The sequence below is a fragment of the Myotis brandtii genome, unplaced genomic scaffold, assembly GCF_000412655.1.
Source record: "Myotis brandtii unplaced genomic scaffold, ASM41265v1 scaffold550, whole genome shotgun sequence".
Lineage (NCBI taxonomy): Eukaryota > Metazoa > Chordata > Mammalia > Chiroptera > Vespertilionidae > Myotis > Myotis brandtii.
The window spans coordinates 1,371,977-1,393,189 of NW_005370043.1; the positions used below are offsets into that span (position 1 = coordinate 1,371,977).

The following is a 21,213-nucleotide window of genomic DNA, read 5'->3' on the forward strand; positions in this document are numbered from 1 at the left end:
ATATTCTCCTTCGATTCCTTTGCTGGCTGCTGTACATCTCTGTTCTGCCACTTACTGTCTGTGTGACCTCTGAAAACATACCTAACCATCCGGAAGCTTGATATCATCCAGAAGGTCAAGGTAATGATACTGACCTCATAGGGTTAGTTTGAAGATTATATAGGAGAGATAGAACAGACACATCTCCCAACAAACACTTTGACATGATAAATCAATACAAATTAAAATCTTAAATAATTTCGGAGCTTGAGAGTAAATTCCTGCATGTCAAAATCAAACTAAGAACTTAAAACCAAAGTGGTAAGCAGGACCTGACTCAATCGTGTTCCATGATGTTTGTGAAGCAAATATAGGCTCTAGGAAGCAAGGGATAGGTTCTAACATCTACACAAGGAAAACATTTTTGTCCTGTGCCCTACAACGTAAATAGCTGGAAATAGCCCATATATAATGTTTGAAGTGTTATCAGATACACGGAGCCTTGAAATACATACGTTAGCCGCTATCTGGGCAAATAGCAACAAACTGTCTTCAGATCAGAGCCTGGGATGGGGGTTGGGAGGTAGAGTAATCAACCAAGAGAAAACAATACCCCAGGCTATGGATCTGGAGTTTGAATTCACACAACCTGAATGATGCAGAAATCTACAATAGATAAAAATATATAAATCTGTCCATGTTCATTGATATTCCTAGGGCTCAAGCGGAAACAAAAAAATCACAATCCAGGGCACTCTGTAATAAAACAAACTAAACAAGTCCAGGTAGAGATGAGTTAACACTTAAAACACACACATAACTATGCACAAACACACACACCAGTATGAGGTCTGAAATGGATGAAATGAATGAATAAGGCAGAAAGAGGCTAAAATAATAACAGCATAAGGAAAAATCTTAGCACAATGTTTAGTATATATAAGATATTTGGTAGTTCCTATTCCCCAATCTCTTGTCTTCTATACCCTAATTATTAGTTTCAAGAGTCTGTCCTTTGTCTCTGTTGGTTTGGGACTTTTATTTTTGGTTTTGTTGTATTTCATGTATTCAGTCAGTCAGTCAGCAGGGGAGTGTGTAACAAGACCTGAGCTTTACGAAGACTGTACTTTATGTGACCACCATACTGATTCATTCACCAACAGGGGGAAAAAATATTTCAAAAAATCAGAGGCTCTAATGGACAAACTGAGACCAAGCAAGAGGCAGGCAGCCCAAGGAGAGGTAAGTCATCTGGTACCACAAGAGGGTGGCCACGTGGTAAAATGAAATATGAGAGAAGGAGCTAATGGGGAAAAGCAAGGAGCCACTAAGTAATCTCCAGCTCCACTTGTGGACCCGAATAGGCTAAGTCAGTGGTTCTCAACCTTCCTAATGTCGCGACCCTTTAATACAGTTCCTCATGTTGTGGTGACCCCCGATTTCATTGTTACAAATTGAACATAATTAAAGCATAGTGATTAATTACAAAAACAATATGTAATTATATATGTGTTTTCCAATGGTCTTAGGTGACCTCTGTGAGTCGTTCAACTCCAAAGGGGTCACGACCCACAGGTTGAGAACCACTGGGCTAAGGCCATGACTTCACCTCAAAGTTTAGGAGCATAAAACATTCTCCTAAACTTTCTGTGTGTGCTTAAAAAGCTATGGTCGGACCACTGGGGCATGAGCTCTCCAGTCTCCCCTCTACACAGCAGGGCTGTAGTTCAAGTTTTCAGAAATTATCTTGTGGAGCAAGAGATGTTCATCTTGGAATGGTCAAGAGTGATATAAGTATTAAAGCCATGCCACCCACTTGAAGGGTATTCATAAGGAGACAGGGATACTTGTTGTGGATTTCAGAGAACAGACTGTTTTGAATGAGGCACAGTTATCAAGAGAAAACATTTCCAATGGGCAGACTAAAACAGGAAGATTTTATTTTTATGTGTAAGGCCTTAGCCCGTAATCATAATCCTACAAAATCAGAATTGGTTGCTTTGAAAGACTGAGCTCCCTGAAGCTGGACATGTATACACAGAAGCTATGTGGTGGCTGGTAAGAGCTAATATACAAAGGGTTTGGAAGTGGAACTAAAGACCTGCCCAGCTCCAAGATTGTGTAAGAATTAAGCAAATAAAAAGTAGAGAGAAAGTTAAAAGCATCAGCAAAAACAACTACAAAAATATTTACCAATAAAATGATATAATAAGGATTCCACACCTGGACTTATTCATAAAAACAAAGATGAGTTTGATTAAATAAATGATAATAGCATGTGTGTGTTTTTCTCTCCCCTTTTCCAGTTTTATAACAGAGTATGCATGCATGCATACACACAAGCAATCTGCAGAACACCACCAACTGATGCTGGCACAATTGAAATGCTAACAATGTCATAGTTCACACACTGTCATAACCTCTCTCTTCTGTGTATATTTCCATGATAAAGAGAAAATTCTGAATAATCTGAGCATTGCTGTCTTCAACTCAGTAATTAGAGGACATGGGCCCCGATGAATTGCAAATACAATCAGAACCCCAAGTTGTGATTTAATGAGCAAAGACAGCCCAGTCTCAGGACTTCATGCTCCATTTTAATCAACTGCTGATGAGTTTCTGCTGGGAAACTGTCCTCAATGATATATGGTCCTGTCAGCCCACTGTTACCTTGCCAGCCTCCTTTGCCTGAGACCTCTGGCCTTTCTAGTTCTGAGTCTGGACATCTGGGTATTAAGGAGACTGAAGGTTCAAAGCATCTTGGCAGATAACTTCACCCAAGAGGAAATACCCCCTGACGTCTTAGAAGAGTTACAATTCAAAGTAGCCAAAGAAGAGGTTTTAAAAATAAATAAAGAACTGCCCTGAAAGTGAAGGGAATCTGATTAGCTCAGCCAGTTCAGAGTCCAAATCTCATGAAAATTGGTGTTATCTACTCAGCAGTGGGGCGGGCTGACAGGTTTATTCCAAGCAGAGATTTAACAATGAAAAGGGATTTAGCATATCTATATATCGCCTCCCATAGGATTATCACACAATACCATGATTCTCATTCTTCAGAAAATGCAATATCCTCATTCTACAGAAAATGCAATATCCTCATTCTACAGAAAATGGAGCCGGTTCAGAGAGGGTAAACCATCTACTCCAGGTAACATGTCTGGGAACAAGAGAAGCATGGCGTTAAATCTATGCCTTTTGAGTCCAAGTCCAATTCTCTTTCCAGAACGTACTACTATGTCCCTCAAGACGGTCCACTTTCAGCTGGTATTAACTATGAGAAGTCCTCTAAAATATATATTCTCCTTAACTGAGCATTTTTTTAGTAACTGACCTGTTGCCAAGTATGTATTAGGCACCTAGTAAGTAGTTTCCTTTCTTTGGTGAATACCCCTCATCCTCTAAGGTTCAGCTCACTTCTCCCCCAATATTCATCAAAGACCCTTCCCTGCTGGTGGTCTCAGAAAGTAACTGGTTCCTAAGGTGCCAAAGACACCATATGTGACTAAGGGTGTCTTACTTTTTCCTCCACATAACTGAACTACTTCAGGGAAGGTCTGAATCTGATTGATCAGTATAGCCACACAAGTGCTGTATATAATTATTTAAATATTTCACATCCTCAGGAAAGGTTTGCATAATAGAAAAGTAGGCTCTGGCATGAGGAAATTGGGGTCTTGCTTATACAGCCAAGATGTACACATGAAACAGACACTGGAGGAGATCATTAAATGCTAAACGGTGTGCGCAGATTTTAACTGCTGTAGAGATAATCCCCAAGGAACAGTCTCCAGAAAACAAAGCACACATATACATCTCCCTCATGCCAATCCCTGATGTACTGTCTCCTTCTCCCAAGAATAGGAAGCATCCATTCAGGGCTGTTTCCTAAGATTATAATAGATAGATGTTAGAGTCAAGTAATTGCCCCACTTACAATGGATTTTTTTGTTGTTGCTGACACTATTACAGATGTCCCCTATTTTACTTCCCTTTGCCACACTCCACCCAGCCCCCTCCCCGACCTTCACCACACTATTGTCTGTGTCATATGTGCATATATCTCTTCTAATACCCCATCTCCCTCCCCTCTGGAATCTGTCTGTCTGTTCCATGTATCCATGCCTCTAGTCCTATTTTGTTCATCAGTTTATTTTGTTTATTAGAGTCCACATATAAGTGAGATCATATGGTATTTGTCTTTCTCTGATTAGTTTATTTGGCTTTACATAATACTCTCTCTAGGTCCATCCACACTGTCACAAAGGGTAAGAGTTCCTTCTTTATTATAGCCAAATCTGTCTGTCTGTTCCATGTATCCATGCTTCTAGTCCTATTTTGTTCATCAGTTTATTTTGTTTATTAGAGTCCACATATAAGTGAGATCATATGGTATTTGTCTTTCTCTGATTAGTTTATTTGGCTTTACATAATACTCTCTCTAGGTCCATCCACACTGTCACAAAGGGTAAGAGTTCCTTCTTTATTATAGCCATGTAGTATTGCATTGTGAAAATGAACCACATCTTTTTTATCCACTCATCTACTGATGGTCACTTGGGCTGTTTCCAGATCTTGGCTATGTATATATATACAAAAGCCTAAGCGACCAGTCAAGTGGTTGCTATGATGTGCACTGACCACCAGGGGGCAGACGCTCAATGCAGGAGCTTCCCCCTGGTGGTCAGTGGGCTCCCACAGGGAGAGTGCTGCTCAGTTAACCAAGTGGCGCCAGACGCCAGTCTCAGGGTTAGCAAGCACCACTGCACCACTGCGGTGGTGTGAACCTCTCCTGATTGATCGGGACTGACTGGGTGCAAGCCCACAGCAGGCGCAGCAGGGTTGGGATGAGCGGGAGTGGCCCGACGCCATGCCCGGGCTCAGGCTCCTCCCTAGCTGCCTGCCACTTTGAGCACTAGTTCATCCCTCGGGTCCTGGATTGAGAGAGGGTACAGGCCAGGCTGAGGGACCCCACCAATGCACAAATCCGTGCACCGGGCCTCTAGTTGTAAATAATGCTGCTATGAACATAGAGGTGCATATATTCTTTCTGATTGGTGTTTCAGGATTCTTAGAATATATTCCCAGAAGTGAGATCACTGGATCAAACAGATTTCTTTTTTTAATATATTTTTTTTATTGATTTCAGCACAGAGAGATGTTCTGCTAAGCCAAACGTAGTAGGAGTGGGAGTGGGAGAGGAGGGAGAAATTGACTCCAGACCAGGGAATAGAGGTAGGAATTTCCTTAAAAAGTTGAAGCTGCAACTACCATCTGATCCAGTCATTTCACTATGAGGTATTTGCCCCAAAGAAATAAAAGCATACATCCATACAAATACTTATAAAAGAATGATACAGCATTTTAATTTCTGGATTCAATCCAAATGTTCATTAGCAGGTGAATGAATAAGCCAACGTTGGTATGAATAAGCCAAAAATAAGTAAATAAATAAATAATAAACTATTGATACACTCAGCAGCATGTTTGGTATGAATAAGCCAAAAATAAGTAAATAAATAATAAACTATTGATACACTCAGCAGCATGATGGATGAATCTCAAAATAATTATAAGAGAAAAAAAGCCATGCAAAACAGAATATATACTGTATGATCTCTTTTATGTAAAATTATACAGAATGCAAACTAATCTGTAGTGACAGTAAGCAAATCCCCAAATATGAATATACTGGGTGGCGGTAGATGAAGAAGGGTGAGAGGAAGGAATTACAAAGGAGCACAAGGAAACTTGTGGGGAGGTGTTGACAGATATGCTCATTCTCTTGACTACAGTTATGACTGCATTGGTAGATATATGTCAAAACTTATCAAGCTTGTACTTTAATTCATATGGTTCTTGAATATCAATTATACTTCAATAACATTGTTTATAAAACTCTAAAGGCAACTCATGGAGTGACCTTAATTTTATTTTAAATAATATTTGTGAGCACTTAAAAATGTTTAACTACATGAGAATATCTCAACTCTCCAATATAGTAATTATATCAAACATTTTTAAGCTAGACCAGAACTTCTTCCTAATATATGCTGTCATAAACATCTATAATTGTATGTTGTAGCACTTTTCACAAAAGGCACCAGTCACGTATTTGACCAACATTCCTCTTCCCCAGACAGCAGAGGTAGTATCAATATCCTCAATTATGGCACCTCTAGGTGCTGGTACATAATAAATGCTCAATAATATTTGTTGAAAACAATATCCTTGACCTGATATCTGGGTAATAAAAAGCAGACTGTTGATACTTCTCATGACATATACTAAAAGGTAAGAAATGGTTTTGCTCTCTATGCTTCTTTTCTGCATTTTTTTCTCATTCACTGTATCAATATTCATTTGAGAAAATAATTCAATATTTTATAACATGAATCTTTGTTAGAATATGTTAGACTCTGATATCTGTTAGTAAGTTACATGGAAGAAAAAAAAGTTATGTTATGGCAAAGTTTTCAGTTATTTTTAATGATTTAGCTGTAATACCTGTAATAAAGATTAAATGAATAATCTCAGCTTTGTACCTGGTTATTAAACTGGCATTTTGAGCATCAAAAAAGGAAAATAAATTCTTTAAGCCTAAGGGAGACAGATTATATCATGACTCATGATCTACTAGTGAAACCTGAAAACTCCCTTCAGGGGCTGGAGCCTCTGGTAGAACATTCCAGAATCCATCCATGACTGACGGATGCAGGAGAGAGCAGACTGACTCCTCAACCACCTTTCAGCATCTTAATTATGAAAAATTCAAACCCAATATTAGTACAACAGTAGTATTTGAAGAAAGGAGAATTAATACATCTTTTTTCTCTCACTCATTCCCTAGCTGCTTATTATAAAGTGTCTACTCTAGATGACTACTTCTGGTATCTCTACCAAGTGCTTCAAATTAAAAAGTCTCCATTTTTAAAAGCAATTTTAATAACAATCAGTAATTAGAGCAGTGCTCAGAGCAGCCAAGGGAAGCAGGGCCAAAATGTCAGAAAAGCAACTAAAAGAAAAAGCAACCACAAAGGAAAGTCACTATCCCTTCTATGGCACAGCTTGGTGGCAGCGCCTACCAGGGATCTGCTCTCTCTCTCAGTACTTTTAAGAAACAAGCATCTCCTTTGTCAGCAAAGAAACACAGTGTGGGCCAGTCCTTGGCCTTAGATATCTTTGAAGCAATCAGGCTAGTAGAGGGGTGGTGTACTCTGGGCTCTTGTCATGGTTGCAGTTAACAGGCAGCCTTCCTTCCTGGGGGCTTCTACGGAGTCACAAAGTCCGCTTCTACACTCTATAATTTGCCCCCTTTCTTTTCAACCCCACAACTATTACCTTAATTGAGGTCCTCTTTATCTCTTATCCATGGGCAATTTAAGATCTTTGGATGTCCTAGACCAGTGGTCGGCAAACTGCGGCTCGCGAGCCACATGCGGCTCCTAGGTCCCTTGAGTGTGGCTCTTCCACAAAATACCACGTGCGGGCTTGTACATACAGTGTGATTGAAACTTCGTGGCCCATGCGCAGAAGCCTGTTTTTGGCCTGGATGAGTCTATTTCGAAGAAGTGGCGTTAGAAGAAGTGGGGGTACGTTCGCTGAAGTCGACTCCTCAGGTTGAGGACGTTTTTAGAAAAGTCCAGCTTAGGAGTACCCTAATTAAGTTAATAACAATGTACCTACCTATATAGTAGTTTTTTAAAAAATTTGGCTCTCAAAAGAAATTTCAATCGTTGTACTGTTGATATTTGGCTCTGTTGACTAATGAGTTTGCCGACCACTGCCCTAGACCCTTGATTATAATTAATTTGTATTTCTCCCATTCCCTTCCTTCTTTCCTGGCTTCTCAGTAGTGAGTAAGTTGTTATTGAACAGAACTGAAGTTCTCTCTCCTTGACTGTTTTCATTGTCATTCATTTTTTGATGTTATTTCTAATATTTTTGTACAATTAGGCACAAGAGAACAACAACTCCTTAAAGAAGAAGACAAAGTTTGTCAGTTTATACACAAAAGAGGGACAAGATAAGCTTGCAGTCCTGATCCCAGGTCGCCACCCTTGTGATTGCCTGGGCCAGAAGCACAAGCTGATCAATAACTGTCTGATCTGCGGGCGTATAGTCTGTGAACAAGAAGGTTCTGGCCCTTGCTTATTCTGTGGTACTCTGGTAATTGTTTCTTTTCTATTTTATTTTACTACTGTGTTTTGGTTTAATAAATAGGGACATTCACATCCCTAGTACTCTCTTTTTCATAGAAATTTCTTCCCTGTGATGTCCAGTAAACTGTTTTATCCTAGTAACGAGGCCTATTAGTGAAAAGAGTTTTGAGGATACACATTGTTAAAAGATACCCAAGTCTTGTGTCAGATTAACTTCAATTCAAGAAAACTTTAGGGCCTAAAATGTCAAAAATGTTTGTCAAAGTCTTCAGATGTGGTTCACATCCCCAAGGAACAGAACCATTGTGACACAATCTTTGGGTCATTAAAGGTTTCCAGGACAACTCCTCTTTATAGCTCTGTATTGTCTGAGAGAATGATCCCAAGAGTGTAGCAGTTATGACTCTCTTACAAACAACCTAATGAGTTGTCTAAAAACCTTAACTATGTCAGCCCTGACCATTGTGACTAGGTTGGAGCATCTCCCCATGCACCAACAGATTGCTAGTTTGATTCCCAGTCAGGGCACACACCTGGGTTGTGGGTTCGATCCTGGTGTGGGGGGGCTTGTGTGTGTGTTTAGGGGTGGGTGGGTAGTTGATCAATATTTCTCTCATAAATCTGTTTCCTTCTCTCCACACCCCCACCATCTCTTTCTCTCTCTTTCTCCCTCCCTCCCTCCCCTCCTCTTCTCCTCTCTCTGAAATCAGTAGAACATAACCTTGGGTGAGAATTAAAAAAAAACAACAAAAAAAAGCTTATTTTGCCAGTTGAGCTGGCTGGCCGAAGCAATGACATTTGGTGTTGTTGAAGGCACGGGTAGGGTCCCTAGCCCTAGCTGGCCATCAGGGCCAATCTAGGCCTTCCTTCGTTCTGTGCCGCCCCCTGATGGTCAGCACACATCATAGCCAGCAGTCGAACTCCCAGTCAGCTGAACTCCCAAGGGGACAATTTGCATATTAGCCTTTTATTATATAGGATTGCTTTGTTTTACCTTCTTTTAATTGCTTTGTTCAGAGCCCTTATGTTTTTGGTATACTCAGAGAACAAACTTCCATTGAAGCTAGGGAGAGCGTCAGTGAGTGTCTTCGTTTCCCATTACTGCTATAACAAATTACCACAAATGAGTGGCTTATACAAATTTATTATTTTAGTTATGCAAGCCAGAGGTCCAAAATCAGTCACATGGGGTTAAAAAACCAAGGTGTCAACAGAGCTGCAATCCTTCTGGAGGCTCCAGAGGAGAATTCATTTCCTTGCCTTCTTCAGCCTCCAGAGAACACCTGCAGTCCAAACCTCCTGCCCCCATCTCCAAAGAGCATCACTCCAACCTCTGTTTCCACTGGCACTTCTCCTTGTTTTGACTTTTCCTGTTCTGCCTCCCTCTCTTTCCGTAACCCTGTGATTACGTTGTGTACACCTGGGGATCCCACCTCAAGGATACTCTTCCCACCTCAAGAGCCTAAACTGAATCACATCTGCCAAGTCCCTCTTCCCTGTGGGAAAACACCTTCACAGGCTCTGGGGATTTGGAGGTGGACATCTTTCAGGGAGAGGGCGTTAGGCAGCTTACAATGGTGAGGAAAATCAGAGGGCCATGGCCCAGGACCGAGTAGGAACACAGAAATATCAATGGGGACTTCCTGGGTGGAAACCCAGGTGCTGTGATCCCTGTCCTCAACACCATACATTTTCAGCTACCACCACCTAAGTCACAAAATGCTTGGCATAGTTGGTTAGAGTTCCCCAGGAGCACACACTGAGACAAGAATTAAGTAGTTTAGTTGAGAGATGGTATAACAGAAGAGAAAGGACCCGGGCAATGGAAGGCAGCCAGTATATGGAATATTACAAAGCCAGCTAACTATGTGGGCAACTAGAGCTTAATCCCACTGGGAAATTCTCAGACTTGTCCCACATGAGAAGCAAGGGAACCAGGGTGTCTATCCACCAAATCCTGTTGGTCATTGGCTAACGGCTGATCCCACGTTAATTCCATGGCCTTTCTACGGTGTGCTGTGTGGAGGAGTGACGTAGCCTCTATGGTTTGGAGAAAGCCCTCCAGCAAAGAAATGCAAATCCTAGCAACCAGAAATCAGTGGGAGCATACCACAGCGAAACACTGAATGGATATGGGCAGGACATCAACAGTGTCTGTTAAAATTAGATTCCTCAGGAAATCAGCAACATGGCTGAGTTTTGCATTGTTATTGAAGCAGGGTTGAAATAGTCCATGCTTGTGAGGTAAGAGCAGACATCTGGATTACACTGAAAATACACATGGATGAAACAGTACCTGATGCCTATAGAGCTGCCACTATGGCAACTCATTTCTGCAGACTCTTCTACAGTAAACCCAGCCTTGAACTCCTTGCTATCTGGCTCTGATTCAGGACTTCTGTGGAGTCCCAATTCCAGCATTCCCAGGTCTGGAGCCAATTCCCCCCTCCTCTCCCACTCCCACCACATTTGGCTTACACAGAACATCGCTCTGTGCTGCTACCATCTCTATTGCTCTTTTGAGTAGATGAAAATATATTGGATAGAGTTTCTTTCCACCCACTACTTCCTCCCTTGATTAAAAGGGAAAATTAAAAATAAATTACAAAGAGAAAAATCCCAACTGTTTTTCTCCTTCCATTTCAGGCTTAATCCTCAGGCTTTTCCCTGTCTTCTCAGGCATGAATCAGGCAGTTCTGGAATTTCCATGTCCAAATGCACGAGGCCAATACGCATGTGGGTACTTTTAAGAAAAAAGTCCATGTTCTATAATTTAATTTTCTCCTCTCACATTAAACCTGCCACTCTCCTCATAACCAGAGTGATAAATGCAGAGTCAGACTTCGTCTTTCTGACATTAATACCCATCAGTACTTCAAATGCAAACAATTGTGACATTCGACTTCATAAAAATTACCAAGTGCACCAACTCTGCTTAATTAAACCATTTAAAAGTTGCTTTTGTTCCATTTAATGAATCATATATTATACTGCAATGAAACATGCAGCAAAACAAATACTTCACAATGCTTCCAATTAAGACTCACTTCACTTATGCCAATTGACGATACGAGTGCTCCACACTTCATTCAGTTTGTGCATTTTAAGTGAACTGGTTAGTGAGAAGGGTGCTTCTTTGCTAATGAGTTTTGTAATCAAGGCATCTATTTTAATTTCAAATTGGCTAGATTGGGGAAAATTGCTAGACTAAATGACTGGTACTAATTAGAATTATAAAAATATTCATCATGCCATGGAATTAACAGAGGGGTCTGATTTTCCTACATTTACATATTGCTTGAGTTTCTTTTGGGGGGTGGAGGGAATCTTGACAAATTGTCTTCTCTTTAGCAAATTGATCAAACACTATATCTGTTTTAGCCCTTCTTCTCATTTAAAGCATAATACATATTCATGATTTGTAAATGAAGTTAAATGATTTCAACTTCTGTCTTCATTACCATATTAAAGATGTTGTCTCCATAAGCTTCCTTAAAAAAACTTCAGATCACAGTATTACCTATTTAAATGTCAAACACTTTGGTTTAATCTGTATATCAACTGAATATTGGAACAAAGCAATGGGAAAGGTGAGCAAAAGAAGACAAAACCTGTTAAACAATACAACTGCCTTGTTGTTTATTTTCTGTCTGAAGCAGGAATTTATTTTGTTTCTTTTTTAAAATCTCCTATGGCCCATCATCCAACAGTAAGAAGTTTGATGGCTTCCCTCCTCAAAGTCCCACCTGGAAAGTGCCACCAGCTGGGGGATGTGACAGAAGAACGTCCTGGGCATTCATCAGTAAGTCTGGTCTTTTCATGGCTGGCTATGCTATCTCTCTATTGGAGTGCTCAATAATATAGATTGAGGTTCAGTATAAAGGGGCCCCTGAGGAATTCTGCCAGGAGGTGGTAGAAAGTCTGTTGATCTCCTAGGGAGAGTGGGGTACAGTGGTCCTCAGGAAAAGGGGAGGACCTCAGCCAGGCCTAGTAGAAACAGCAGACTGGGCCCCTCACTGGCTATGTGACCTTGAGCAAGTTAGCATCACCTTCAAGAGTCCTATGCTCATCTGTAACTTGGAAACAATAATATCCACCTTGCAGATTCCTGTGAAAATCCAATGTAATGATGTACATAAAAGCACCTGTGAGTGCCCGTTCCCAGGACATACTTAAGGACATATATCTTCATTTCTGAGAAGCACTTGTACGTCCAACAATGTGTAAGTACACGATGGAAGAGTTACTTGGTGCAAACCTTGATTTCCTGCATATGTCTACACCCCTTGGCTCCATAGTATCCATTTCCATTATCGCTGTCAAATCAAATAACTAAATACTAATTCAATTTTGGGATATAGCTGCAAAATTCATCTTAAATCTACCAGAATAAATCACTTCCTTAACATGTATCTATAGTGGGTTATTCTAAATAATGAAATCCATATCGATAGCTGAGTTGTAAATAATATAGATTGAAGTTATATCCAACCAGAGTATGCTTTTTGTTGGGAGAAAAAAATGATTCCTAGAGTTTCACAGTTCAGCAGGGATTGTAGTGGAAAGCAAAGCTGAAGAAAAGAGAAACCTCAGGCTCAGTGTATCCTCAGTTCAGGGAAATTTTCCTCTATGCCACATTACCTCCCGAAAAGGTATTTAAATAATAATTTGAAATGATTTTACCTAAATTGAGGCTATTAACACCTAAAACCTTTTTTAAGAGCATTGCCTTATAAATAGGACAGAACATAAGCTATTCAGGGTAGATTACTTTTCAGAATTTTTTAATTATAAAAGTAATCTAATGAAAGAATAGAAAATTTGGAAAACAAATGGTATGGAAAAAAATCCATAAACCTAATACCATCATTTTATCAGAGAACCCAGATAACATTTGGGAATTTTTTTTTTGTTTCTTTTTAAAAATGTTCTCTTTCCTCCTTGCTTCTTTTCTTCCTTTATCTTATATTTTGTATATCTATATTCAAAGCATACTGCTTTATTTAATATGTATTATGTATGAATTTATATAAATATTTGTTTCTTACATCTGGGACTGCAGTAAATTCCAGTGTTAACAAATCCCTTTGGGTTTTGACCAGTTCTAGCTCCTACATATGACCTTTCATTTGTCCTCTCCTTGTTTTTAGTTTTAGGATTTTATTTTTGTAAGCTTAGCCTACCTATATATAGAGTGGGGGGAATGTCTACAGTTGTTTATAAGGAAAATAATGTAATAATAAGTAATAATTAAAGAATAAACTCTGTGTTTCATGAACTCACAACTGTATGCCTACTTTTGCCCACCTTATGTATTAAACAGGTATTAATATGTATCCATGTTGCTCCACGGTCACCATGACTACCATTTCAATGGCTGCAGAATATTTTCTCAAATGTATGCAGAATGATTTAAAGGCCCTTATGTTGGGAATTCACTAAGTTTCGATCCAGTTTTTCCTATGATGAAAGACTTGGATAAATATCATTGTGCCAAAAGCACTGTGGTATTCTCTCATTGCTTTTGTCCCAGAAGTGGAGTAACTGAACCAATGAATCAAAGTTATGAAGACAAGTATGTCTTCTGATACACACTGCCAAGATGTTTTCCAGGAAGGAAAACCTATTTGCACAACCATCAGTGCTATTTCAGAATATGAATTTCACCACAACGTTCCCAGCATTGGGTATTTTCCTTATTTCACAAAAAATAGCACCATTTTTAAAATTGAAACCTGTTCAATTAGTTTGACATAAGCATATTTTGAAAGTTTCCTTATGAATTCTCTGAGTTCATTTTGCTTATTCAACATTCATTAATGTTTACCTTGGCTTTAGTCTAATCTTCTAATGTTTAGATTTTTAAAAATTCCTCTTCTCTGTCACTTACTTCACTTGCTCTCTTCCAACCTTTCTTCCAAGGGATTCATCTTGTGTCAATTCCTGCACCAGTTTAGCTAGTCATCAATCACTGGCATTAATAATGACCTTGACCAACATGGCCCCACTGGGTGTGGAAGGTAATTACTATCGAAGTGCACAAAGGGTGTTCTGGGGTGCCTGTCCTGTGTGCTTCTTGACTAGGTGCTGGTTTCATAGATGCACTCAGTTTATAAAAATTCGTTGAGCTCATGAAATGTGCACTTTCCTGCATGTATATTACACGCTAATTTAAAAGATTTAAATACTGACCCCAGCTTTAAAAGGCCAGGTGCTGACCTAGCCAGTGTTGCTCAGCGGTTGGAGAGTTGGCCTGCACACTGGAGGGTCTCAGGTTCCATTCCCAGTCAAGGGCATGTACCTGGGTTGCAGGTTCACTCCCCAGACCTGGTTGGAGCACTTGATGAACAACCAATCGATGTGTTTCTCCCACATCTATGTTTCTCTCTCTCTTTCTCTCTCTCTCTCTCTCTCTCTCTCTCTCTCTCTCTCTCTCTCTCTCCTTCTTTCCTTTCCCCTCTCTCTCAATGGAAAAAAATATACTCAGTGAGGATCAACAGACACACAAGCAAAGGCCAGGTGCTATCACACCAAGGTGAGTGGTCAAGATGAAGGCAGAGACTGGAGGGAGGATAGAAGGTATGTTCAGGTCAGGCAGACAAGACCAAGAACCAATAAATCTGTCAAAGGAAGAACCAAGCAGAAGAATTCGTGATTCCACCTGGAAAACTGGAAACCCAAGGTCAGAATCAAGCAGAGGGTCAGAGTTAGAGGCACATGGCAGCAGTGCGAGCACAAAGGATGGGGCATGCATGAAGACAAGGTCACTCTGTACAGGAAGCAGGTGGGAGAACACAGGAAGCAGTAGTTGCAGTCAGCTCCTTCACCAAAATACTGCCATGGCTGAGTGTATTAGAGCTTAGCTGTTTTTAAAAAGATGTTGTTGGATGAGGGTACCTGAGTACCCTTCTTAACACACACATACATACATACATACATGTATACATATATGCTACATCTTCCATTCTTTTAGCAATTGCTCTGTCCCCTAAAAGAAATGTGCCAGGTTACCAAAATGGACAGCTAGAAGATAGAAGAAGAGAACAGAAAGTCTGAGATGTGACAGAGAAAGAGCAGGCTTACAAAGACAAAGGCCATCAGATGCACAATTTTTCTGAAGGTTGTTCCCTTGAGTGAATGTTCTCATGAGCAGTGTTGACATGGGTGGAGATCCTTTCCACACCACCCTCATTGGATGCAAGTAAATAGTATACATTAGCCCAGTCAGCGTGGCTCTATGGTTGAGGTTCGACCTATGAACCAGGAAGTCGTGGTTCAATTCCTTGTCAGGGCACATGCCTGGGTTTCGGGCTCGATCCCCAGTGGGGGTCATGCAGGAGGCAGCCAATCAATGATTCTCTCTCATCATTGATGTTTCTATTTCTCTCTCCCTCTCCCTTCCTCTCTAAAATCAATACAAATATATATTTAAAAATAGCATACATTAAACCAGTTATTTTATTCAGAACTTAGCTCAAATATATTAATAGGAATATTTGAATAACACAGAGGTTGCTCCACCTTCTTAATAAAGAACAGAGCCATTCTTGGACCATTGATTTTGTTTTCACCTACAGGAAAGTGGCCTCATGGAAACTGGTGTTTTTATGGTGATGGCGATAGCACATCCCCATATGCTGTGGGGCTGTGGATTGTTTTTCTCTTAAATGATACACAAATGGTTTTTATAGGCATGGGAGAGGGCCTAATGAAAATGCAATGTTTTTCTTTAAATAAAAAGTGCCCTTCAGTCCTACACGTATTCCATGCGGGATAAGCTTAAAAACCACTGTCATCCCTAGTTAATCCCCAACAGCTTTTATCCCCACCAGGTGGGGAGACGTGACGCCTGCTTCTGCCAATGGCTACCGAGGAAAGTTATCATCACCTGCTAATCCTGGAGGCTCTGAATACAATTACATTTCTAATCGGAGGGTTTATATGAGAATTTAAATGGAAGGAACAGCTTCATTTTCATTCAGCATTCTAGAAGTGCAGGTTTAAACTTCCTTTAGAATGTTCAAGCCCTCCCCACTCCAGACACACTCTAATCCCCCGTGCTCTGCGCGTGTGTGATGTGGTAGCCCGAGGTGGGACCCAAGCAGCAAAGCCCGAATGGAGCCTCCACAGTTGGCCCTGTCTTTCCAGCGACCATGTCTAAAATTGCATCAGCTTCTTAACCAGCTAGTCAATCCCTCAGCTGGTTTTGAACTTGGCTGGTAGCTGGTAATAAAAAACAAACAACAAACACACAAAAAAGACCATAGCTGCACACCCACCTCTTCAATTTCTGTAACAGCAACCTATCATTAATGCACTAGTGTTTTAGAAAGTGTATTTTACATGGACATTATTGGCAATGCCACATCAGTCTAGCCCAAAAGAGTCTGAAAAACAATAGAATCTGAAATCCCATCTCTGATCTCCAAAGCCAGCTGTATTTGTTAAAGTTGCATTTTGCCAAGAAGACAAACGATAATAAAGAGCTTTGCAATCCCACCTCTCTTGCAGAAATATAGCTATTTTCAGACCCCCATTTCTGGTGGAAGGCCCTGTGCCAGGGTGTATGCATCCCTGAATACATGAGCACGTGCGCATTAAAAAAATACATTGAGTCTTTTGTCAAAATGAGGGGTGTTTAAACACTGGCTGCCTACGATGAGCAGCACCTATCTATTTAGAGCAGTGGTTCTCAACCTTCTGGCCCTTTAAATACAGTTCCTCATGTTGTGACCCAACCATAAAATTATTTTCGTTGCTACTTCATAACTGTAATGTTGCTACTGTTATGAATCGTAATGTAAATATCTGATATGCAGGATGGTCTTAGGCAACCCCTGTGAAAGGGTCATTCGACCGCCAAAGGGGTCGCAACCCACAGGTTGAGAACCGCTGATTTAGAGGATTTCAATGTTCTCAAAACCTGTATCAAAATCTTTCAAAAATTATCAGTTTTAGTAAGATTATTGAGCCCTCCAGCTAATCTAAAACCGCATAAGGTAAGCTATGTCAGTCACCAGTGAGGAAATAGCCTGATGAAAACAAAAAAAGAATCCTGCCTGTTAAATAACTGGTAAACAGTCATCCCTCAAAAGATGTTCTAGAACTGTGGTGAGAAGAGGAGGGGAAGGAAGAGAGAAGAGAGGGGAGGGGAGAAGTAGGGAGGGCAGGAGTGTTTTTATTTCTTTTCTTTCCAAGTTGGTCAACTGTAACCTATTACTTTTGCTGGTGTTTTTAATCACAGAAATTCTTATAAAGCATCTCCAAAGATTCCTTTAAAACTGAATATATATCATATTTATATCATATATCTCTTATTTCAGAGAGCAAGAAAGAGAGAGAGAGAGAGAGAGAGAGAGAGAGATATTAACGATGAGAGAGAATCATTGATCGGCTGCCTCTTGCATACACCCCCTTCCCCCCAGGACCAAGTCTATAACCAGGGCATGTGCCCTGACCTGGAATTGAACCATGACTTTCTGGTTCATAGATCAATGCTCAACCACTGAGCCATGCCAGCCTGGCTCCAAAGATTCTTATACCCAAGAAATAATCTTTTGTCTTTACTAAGTACTGAGTCCTTTTATTAAAATGCAAGAGCTGGCACAGAAATTTGCAGGAATTGGGACTCTCATAGGATAGCCAGAATGGAAGGACTTGGTCAAAAGCCCAAGTCAAGCTGAGCAGGAAACAGAAAGGACTTTGCTATATTGGGACGCATCAGAACCGAAGAGGCATGGCCCTCCTACAGGGTCAAGTGCAAGGTGCATTTGCACCCTACCTACCCACCCCTTTGCAGCTTTGGAAGTTGAAAGGCTTGGACCTTAACCCACACCCTGGCCTTGACCAGGGTAAGGTAGCCATGTTTCCCAGTTGACTCAAAAGTTGCTATGAGGCGCCTTAACTAACACAACACTAGGTGCATCTCCCAACTTCTAGATACAATTCTGTTCTATCCAGAAGGTATTTCCTTAGTTCTCCAGCAGTGTTTTTACCAAGTGAGATCTCCTGCCAAGTCTCCTGCAGGTTCAGGGTAGCAATTTGGAAGATGAAGCAATTGGATATGGCCTGTTTAAAATATCATTCAATTATGTCTTTTGTAATACATACAACAGAATGAGACAGCCTTACCGATTCTAAAGAAATTGCTGATGCATTGCATCAAAGGCACAATAATGGAAACACAAACACCTCCCTCTCATGCTGCTGTTTCCTTCCCACTAGCACTTTTCATTTTCTCTAGAAGCAACCAGCTGCCTCAGTGCATGCACATCAGAGAAGGCTCCCGTCTGAAACAAGACAATTGTACATCAATCTTAACCACCCTTACATCTTCATTTGCTGCTGTACAGCATCACTCTCCTTGACTCTAAACCGATAAATTACCCAAAAATAAAGAAAAACTCTCCTGAAACTTGGATGACTGGATCTGGGTGTTTTATGTCATCTCTGCAAATATTTCCAGAGGCATCATCTGCCTCTTCACACCATTTATTTAAAAGAATGGCAGGGCACCACTTAGAAACTTTATGGGCCTGAAGAATAGTCAGCCACTTTACACAAAAGATGCCAACAAGAAAGAGTACCTAAGGGACCACCCATCCAGAAATGTGCAGTGTGGCTAGGAACATCCATCAACAACATGGCCACATTTCCAAATATTTTTACTAAGTGAAGAAGCAGCCACCGAGCCTGAAAGTGTTTTGAATATATTTTGTCCACAAGGGTGGATACTTCCTGATCAATGCCCGGAATGTTCTCCGCGTTGCAGTGATGGAGAGAAAGGATACTCCATCTAGATACACACAAGACACATTGCATTTGGTTCATCAGCCTCTTGGCATGAGATGCCTGTTGCTTCTAATCTAGCTTGTCTGCATATACATAAAAACATGGTTTAGGAGTTCTGAGCTTCTTCTAAATTACCATCTAGCCATTTAACATCATCTAAGAAAGTTCTTTCTATTTCAACATAGCTTCAAAGTTCCTGAATATATTAAGCATTTAAACTCACAGAGCATCTGACATTTGGCTAAGTCTTTCATACAATATCCACTTGATGCCATGAAAGAATGTATTTGCAATGGCTTTTGCTCTGCAAATGTCATGTGGGTGTCCTTAAGGGATTGCATTAAGCACCTGACGCCCACCTCGAAGCTCCATGAATGAGAGAGATAAAGGTTATGTTGAAATTATTGTTTAAAGGTGCTGACATCACACATGTATACACACACACACTCATTCACCACACACTTACATTTATAACCACATATTGTAATATATACTGATCAGCAACTATTTCAGGATTTAAGAAAGAACAAAGAGAAGAAACTATTTCAATGAAGGTTATGCCCGTGGATCTCTCTATGCAAGACAGTGCTTGGAATTTTCTATTTCCTTTCATTAATTGATTCCACAACATTATACTGACATCAATCACAGTACTAAGGCTCTAGAGATGGCAGGAAATATGAAGAGGAATCATCTAAAGTCCATTTTCTTAAGTATAGATTGATCAACTATAGAGGGTTTGTTCCCATCGCATTTATACATTCAGCCACTTGATATTATTATCAAATACTTACTGAGCACTTATTAAGTACCAGGCACTGTGCTGAGGTCTGGTGCTATAAAGGTGAGAAAATATGCTTTCAAATCCTGGCTCCTCCAGTTACTAGCTGGGTGCATCTGAACACCTGTGTGTACTACAGTCACTATACAATTATTATGAATACACATTTCCTATTTATCTCACAAGGTTGTTTTAAAGGTCAAATGAATAAAGTTATATAGAAAACTATCTTGAATCTGTGAAATAATAAAGAGCATTGCCAATAAATAAAAGATAACTTCCACATATTTTGATACTTAAGAGTAGATAGGAAAGTTGGTTACTGAAGACAAAATCAACTTGCTTGGAATAATGAAATGCTCCCTTCCAAAATTTGGATGGAATAAACAAGTGCTTTTCAATGAGTGGTACCTGGGTGACAAGATGTGAAAGAAAACAGTATTTGTTCACCTTTTGGTCCAGACTGTAGGCCAGCACCCAGTCCTCCTGCCTGGGATGGAAGAGCAAACTCTGGATGTAGAAGGTGAGCCGGTATTTCTGATAAGTTGCCCCTTCATCTGAGCTGATCAATATGCTGCTCTCCATTTCAGGATCACTGAGAAGCATGATCTAAACAAAGAAGAGAGGAGAAAATATAGAGTTAGTGGGAGAGAATAAATACAAGAAATTAAAGCATAAATATAAAGTCATCTGTACTTGGCACAGAAAGGGCCATCTGGGATCTATATAAAATATAAAATATTGGTATTTTTCTCCTTGACTTAGTCCTTCATTGTTGAATTGAGCTGAAATATTGTGCAAGGTTAGGCTTGCATGCAAACAAGGCTTCATTTTTTTTGTCTCTATTTTTTAAGTCCTGGGAACATAGTCTTGTGGTCCTCTGTCCCTGACATTGGGGCCATCCCTCCTCTCTGCCACCTCTTCCCTGCTCACTTCTCCATGTCACTCCTCATCAAACTATTGCTTTTATTGCTTTTTACTCATGAAGAGGATCCCCTATAATCTCACTGCTTGTTTTGTTCTGTCTGAATTATTTTAGTGATTCAACTGATTTAAGTGATTTCATGATCCCTTTGTTCTCAATATTTTCCAAAGCACATATCCCCAAAGGACCTTGAGGCAAAACCTGCTGCTCAAGAAGTCTGTCATCCCCAAGTCAAATGGACAGAAGTATCGGCTTTGACATCAGAGAAAACATGCTCAAATCTCAACACTCCTCTCTTCATATCGTGTCACCTTGGAAAGTGAGTGAACCGAGGCTTTGGTTTCCACAATAATAATTGAGTCTGATGATACCCAAACTGCCTTTAAGCACTTGATAAAATGAATAATCTTGACAAGTGATAGCTATGATTAACACTCACCTTATGATACTTACTGAAAATCCCCCCAATATGTGTAATTTGGCTTCTACTTATGGTAACTCAATAACATTGGTCCCACTACAGGTGTTATTGCCTTTCTAGTATTTAAATCCAATAGACACACCTAGGCACTCAG

The 21,213-nt window shown here is 40.2% G+C and overlaps 1 protein-coding gene across 1 annotated transcript in view; it reads right to left on the minus strand.

Annotated features, from left to right (window-relative positions):
- Nucleotides 1-21,213, minus strand: part of SORCS3 (sortilin-related VPS10 domain containing receptor 3) — a gene marked incomplete at its 5' end in the record, with an annotated part of 543,035 nt that overhangs the window by 227,070 nt on the left and 294,752 nt on the right. Inside the window, one exon of the mRNA XM_005878303.2 lies at nucleotides 20,164-20,322. Within this exon, the coding sequence (XP_005878365.1) occupies nucleotides 20,164-20,322 (159 nt within the window). The remainder of the gene's footprint in view (nucleotides 1-20,163; nucleotides 20,323-21,213) is intronic.